At 42.1% G+C, this 6,124-nt stretch overlaps 2 protein-coding genes across 2 annotated transcripts in view; both read left to right on the forward strand.

The window, feature by feature from the left end:
- Positions 1–1,150: 1,150 nt before the first annotated feature.
- On the forward strand, positions 1,151–4,661 carry LOC101848344 (the record flags this gene model as incomplete). The annotated part of the gene is given in 2 exon segments (XM_005096428.3): positions 1,151–1,387; positions 1,957–4,661. Coding segments are annotated over 2 exon segments (825 nt in total), but the record flags the coding sequence as incomplete, so codon positions are not given.
- A 286-nt stretch (positions 4,662–4,947) lies between these two features.
- The window catches only part of LOC101848580 (kinesin-like protein KIF28P), a gene marked incomplete at its 5' end in the record, with an annotated part of 52,123 nt that continues 50,946 nt past the window's right edge, over positions 4,948–6,124 (forward strand). Inside the window, 1 exon segment of the mRNA XM_013081373.2 lies at positions 4,948–5,072. Within this exon segment, the coding sequence (XP_012936827.1) occupies positions 4,948–5,072 (125 nt within the window).

A 6,124-nucleotide genomic window follows, 5' to 3' on the forward strand; every position in this document is an offset into this window, starting at 1 on the left:
ATCATCATCATCATCATCATCATCATCATCATCATCATCATCATCATCATCATTATCATCATCATCATCGTCAATGTAGACCGCTGGAAAACAAAAAGGCAGATAACTGGTGTAGACTGTAGAATTTCCAAATTTATATAATAATACGTTTAACGTTTCGCCAAAGAGGACTTCGTCAGGAACTGGAAAAGTAACACCAGCATCATCATCATCATCATCATCATCATCATCATCATCATCATCATCATCATCATCATCATCATCATCATCATCACCATCATCACCATCATCATCATCAAGTGTCAGGTAAGAAATTAAGTACATCGGCGAATACGGTTTGGTATTCATTTTCTTGCTTGAATGCTTTAAAAACCGATGATATTATCCTGATCTTCTTTCGTCACCCATGCGTGAAGTTGCTATGTATCTACACCTGCCTCTTTCTATTTTTAAAGTAAGAGCAAGATGTTCAAGGCCTTTTTGTCGATCTAAGTGTCCCAGAAATGACGTAATTTGTTTCTTCGTAATTTAAAAAAGTGAGCGGACCACGTGGGTTTCTTTCAGTACTACTTCGTTTGGTTACTTTTCCTTCAATAACATTTTCAGCAGTCTCCCCAGAAACCACGTTTCTGTTGCTTCTATTTTAATATTTTTTCTTGGTTACTTTATGTCCTATATCCATACATTTGGAAGCGGCACGGTCTATAATCGTAACTTAGCGGACCCTATTGAAGGCTCTAGGAACAGTCTCTACTACAGCAACCAAAAATATAGTAATATGTATTTATAATCGATCATGACCACTGGGAATTCGTGTTTTGGGGGAACTAGAAGATCACAGCACGTCAAGTGAATACGAACTTGATACAAGTGCAAAGCGCAATCGTACAATCGGGGAAAAAATATGTGCCAACTGAAGACAGCACTCTCCCGCTAGACGTCTAGATATAGAGGGCCTGCAGGATGATAGATTTACTCCGTAACGTCGTCTAACCAGAACTTTAAATTAAGTGGCTACACTCTAACATAATATTTTCAAGCTGGCTCTGATGGGGACCAACACAAAATTACTACCGTTATCCCAAGCAGAATGCATTTGTTGTGTGGCCCAAAAAGAGAGCAACGTTTCCCGTTTTTTTCTACCTGGCAGGTTGTAGGTGACCATGGCGTCTTCTTCGTCACAGGCTGGACGCTGGTCACCCTGAACCTGTTCCTGCTCCACAAACACTCCTGGCTACACTGGCCCTGCGAACAGACGTGTCGGAGCCGAGTGGCCCCATGGCTGCGGGGTACGGCCCTGATAATGTGGCCGTGGCTGGTGGGGCTCTTAATTCTGGTGCCGCTTCTTACCATGAACGTCGTCACTTTTGATCTGAATCAGGATGAGGTGGGTGTGTCGTAATGGGGACTCACTGGTGTCCCTTGAGAACGTGGCGTTTGATTGCTATTAGACTTACTGTTGTTTTTTTCCCCTTCACAGTTACATTTATTAAGACAACAAGCAGATATTGTTTGGGGCTACACGTATTCACGTATGTTGTTGTGCTTGTATGGTCGAAGGCTGTCCTTAATAGTAAAAGATGGGGAGGGAGAGAAAGAGATAATAGGAGAGGGAGACGATAAGAAAGAGAGAAAGAGAGAGCGATAGATAGAGAGAGAGGGAGAGAGAGGGATAGAGAGAGAGAGAGAGAGAGAGAGAGAGAGAGAGAGAGAGAGAGAGAGAGAGAGAGAGAGAGAGAGAGAGAGGGGGGGGGGGCACTGCAATTTCTACCAGGATAGACTGTAAAGCATAAAGTTCGTTTATTTTCTGCATTTTGTCGAGTTAATATAGTTGAAATAAAACAATATATCAACTGAACTTAAGGATCACCCCCTTCAGCTACTCCCGTTTATTGCCTCTTTTGAGACGTATTCCACAGAACTCCCTCTGAAATGTTCTCGTCTTCTCCTCCTCAGAGTCCCTTGTGCATGCTCAGCTTGCCAGAGAACATTCTGGTCATCGTGGGCTTCCTGTCTCTCTACCTGCCTTTCTACCTTGTGGTGGCCTCAACAATTACTCTGATGGCTTGCTCCAAAAGAAATCGTAACCCTCCCCCAGAGCCAGGAAGCAACACACTGATTGATGGTTCTCAGGACGCCACATCTACTGCGGCTGCTGGGTCAGACGCCGCCACACCAGAAGAGGAAACCCCGGAGGTTCAGAGAGAGGAAGTGACGTCACGTGACAACGTCATGCATATTCTCCTCCCCAACTATGTGTACCTTGTGTGTTACCTTCCGTTCGTCACACATACATGGTTGTATATGCGTGGAGTACACACTCCCCGCTTTGTGTATCTCTTCATCCTGTCTGGTCTGCTAGCACGGTCGTATCTGTTGCCCTTGTCTTGGTTGATCTTCAGGAGTGTGAGGGAGGATGTCGTGGAGGGATGGGCAAAGGTGAAGGACATCTTTTGCTCCTGCGTGCGACACTCGTCAACGTCAGCATCTTCCTCTGTGTCGTTCAGCCGACTTCGGGAGTCCCAGTCTACAGACACTGTTTGAGGGTGATGATTCTCTTCTCTTATCGCGTTATAGTTGATGCAGATCTATTGGGGCTCACCTGGAGGCCCATTTCGTCATGAAACTGAGTATAAAAGTACGATACCAAAGTATCTCTTCAGCCTTTGAAGTTTATGAAGAAATTGAGCCTTATAGTTCTGAAGTCACGGTTTTAAGGGGTATGGATAACAGCAAGAATATTAAAACCAGCACCACTGACTGCAAAATCCCCTTAAGATTTTATATTGGAGAATCATACCTACGGCTTTAAAACACATGTTTAATGCTTAAGGGAAGAAAGTTTTCTCAACACTCTGCACCAGGTCCAGAAACGCTAACAGATCACGATCTTTAGAGTGACGAAAGGAAACTGCTGATGATATGGCCACGAGTGTATATTAAAGATGTCCAACAAAAAGGAATGTCCTTCTGGAACAGTTTCGGGAGCTGTGGACGTCTTCAAACTCCAAAAGAAAATTTCATGATCTTGCCAAAAGGTGATATTCAACACGAGTAAGCTACTGATGCTGACAATATTCTTCACTGAAAAGAGGTATAAAGCTGATTATTGTGTTGGAGGAGGAAAAAAGATCTTTCGTTCACAATTTCAGCCTTGATGGATAACCCTGGGCAGGTCATTAACCTTGTGAACCGGAATACTGACAACACCGAATTCCATGTACAATAAAAAAAAACTGTAAAAGGAATTCAATTTATTTTCACTTACCGACACAATGGATGCCCTTTCTGTTTGAGGAAGGTTGTAGCTTATTGCATTATATATATTCATATTTTATTGTGCAGTATAGCTTTTCAAGAAAAATAACAAAACCTGAAAGGTAGCTGAGTAACACTGAGTTCAAATTGCCCTTTTAGAATGAATTCACGATGTATCATATGATATAACCAACCCTTTCTCACCCTAAACACCATCCTTATTAGAGGTAATTTTAATAGTTCTTACTATCCTTTCTGAAAGTGAATGTAGGGTAGTCTCTGTTGGCGTTATGTGTACGGTGGGAATGGGTTGTGTGTGCGCTGGTCAGAACCTGAAAAATAACGCAATTGCTGTGTTCTGCCAACTATTGGGCTTTCAGCAAACTTAGTCGGTAACATGCTGGGCTCCATATTTATGATCCTGGTTCAAATTCCATGCAGTTGTTTTGTTTTTGTTGTTGTTGTTTAAGAAAAAATTAAAAACAAACACTTAACACCGTCCTATCGGTGATAATCGTTTAATTGGAACTTCAAACCTCTTAAATGATATAACAGCATTAATAGGATCATCAAACATACACAGCCAACAACCTTCTTTAATTTACACCTGTCATCCTTTATTTCATTCTTTTGGCCTTACCCAATAGGCATGAGAATTTGTAGAAATTCAAAGTCTTTTTAGAACTTTCTCTTAACTCCTTATCTCCGGCACGCTGATTCCAGTGGCTCGCGGGCTGAACCGTTGTGCCGGTGAGCCGCTTGTTGTGGCTTGGCCACATTAAGTAATATTATGACGACATTGATGTTATGTTAATTTTTCAGCAGTTGCCGAAAACAGGACTGTTTTACTAAGAGTACCTTCATTATATGAAGCACTATCAAAATAGTTTTATTTTATTTTTGTTAAATGACCAATTTAGTCATGTATAATATAATATATAATATATGTCACTTTTAGGTTTAGTACCAATAGAAGGCATAGTGGAAAAAAACCCATCGGGAGATAAAGAGTTAATGTATAATATGTATGAAGTACAATGAGCCTGAGATAGACAAAATCCGAATTTTATTCGCCTGATGTTTGGATCAGTGTGGATATTTTAAGTTAAACGACATGTTTTTAATATTGATGCAACTTAAAGGAAGCTTCTGTATTGTATCAGCATTAACATGAAGATCGCATGATGTACATAGAAGAACACGTCCTTTTAAACATTGTGTCAATTTTGTTACCTAAGATCTTGTGTATGTGACCTTCAGTCTACCAGTTTCCGTTTTTGAAGAGAGCGGGACGACTGTATTATAACGGATATTCTTATTATGCCATGCTTTATTATATCTATCTGATTGACTATGTTTTGTCTTCCAATGTTTTCTATTCGAATTAAACGTGCAAAAACTTACTTGTTCTTGTCTTTTTTTAAATTGAAGCTTTTATTTTTCTGTACTGTACAAAAACTGCAGACATCTGTGTTGTTGTTTTCATACAGATGCGAAAGCCATCGTCAGACGTGTGGAGGACCCTCTTTTTATCTTTTTCTCCCTCTCTCCCCCTTCCCCCCCTCTCTCTCTCTCTCTCTCTCTCTCCCCCCCTCTCTCTCTCTCTCTCTCTCTCTCTCTCTCTCTCTCTCTCTCTCTCTGTATGACTTTAAAGCTAAATATCACCCTCTTTCTTCCCACCCCTCACAGGTCCCACGATGGGTTCGTCACTCAGGACGACGGGTTCCTTGAAGCCACACCCGGCTCACAATACGCCAGCCAGAAGAAAGTCTTTGCCGACCTCGGCCAGGGCGTCCTTGACAACGCTTTCGAAGGTAAGCCACGCCCATGGACACGCCCACAAATACAAAAACTGCTACACCCACGGACACACCCACAATTACAACTGTTCCACGCCCATGGACACGCTTACAAACACAATAAATGTGTCACGTCCATCTTATGTCTCTGTGAGACGTGTTTCCTGTTCACTGTGTATATTTTGCTGAGTTGTTCATGGCAACCGGTCTCTTGTTTTGCTTCTCTGTGTCAGGACAGTTACTGCTATTTACATAGCAAACTACTCTGTCCAAAGCTGTCGCTTTGTTGAACTTTTGTACTCTGTAGTATGTGATATTGGCCTACGATACCGTGAAATTTGAATTGAACCAGCGTTACGCCCAAGTTATATTTTTGGACACCACAGCAAGTAAATATTGGAAAACTCGAGAGGCTTTCCCACTCCTCTTGACGTCTTTTCGGTTTATCCATTCTCTTTAAAAAACCGGCGTCTGCGATGTAGCAGTTAGGCGCTTCGCTGTCGCACGTAGGAGACCCCAGCTCGATTCCAGAGTGGGGAGAATTTTTTTGATCGAGTGCTACGGTGTTTCTGCTTGATGCTGTATCGTGATCAACCTGGGTTGGCCCTGACAGGGATTGTCAGAAGCCAGAAGTCGGCCTCCTAAAATTATTAATGATCTAGATTGTGTCGATGGAGGTGTAAAATCACGTACATTTTAAAAGACCCATTTTAAGGGACATTGAACGCAGGTTCAGAAAAGCTTCATACGCATCTGTATAAACAACACTCTCGAAAATATACACCGACACACTCTCACGAGCACACGCACACACACACACACACACACACACACACACACACACACACACACACAATAATATGCACGCACGCATTGGCCTATATCAATCGCAGACGACATTGCCATTGATGGTGTGTCCATTTTTGGGAAAAGATCCTCAAAGCGAGCCACAAACAATGCCAGCTGACATCAATCAATTGTCTTCTTACTTTTTTGTCTTTAGTTCTCTTATCCCTCGTGTTTGTCCCCTTTTCCCAACCAATCTTTTGGAAGTTACCCCCTCGGCT

The sequence above is a fragment of the Aplysia californica genome, unplaced genomic scaffold (assembly GCF_000002075.1).
Source record: "Aplysia californica isolate F4 #8 unplaced genomic scaffold, AplCal3.0 scaffold00128, whole genome shotgun sequence".
In the NCBI taxonomy this organism is placed as follows: Eukaryota; Metazoa; Mollusca; class Gastropoda; order Aplysiida; family Aplysiidae; genus Aplysia; species Aplysia californica.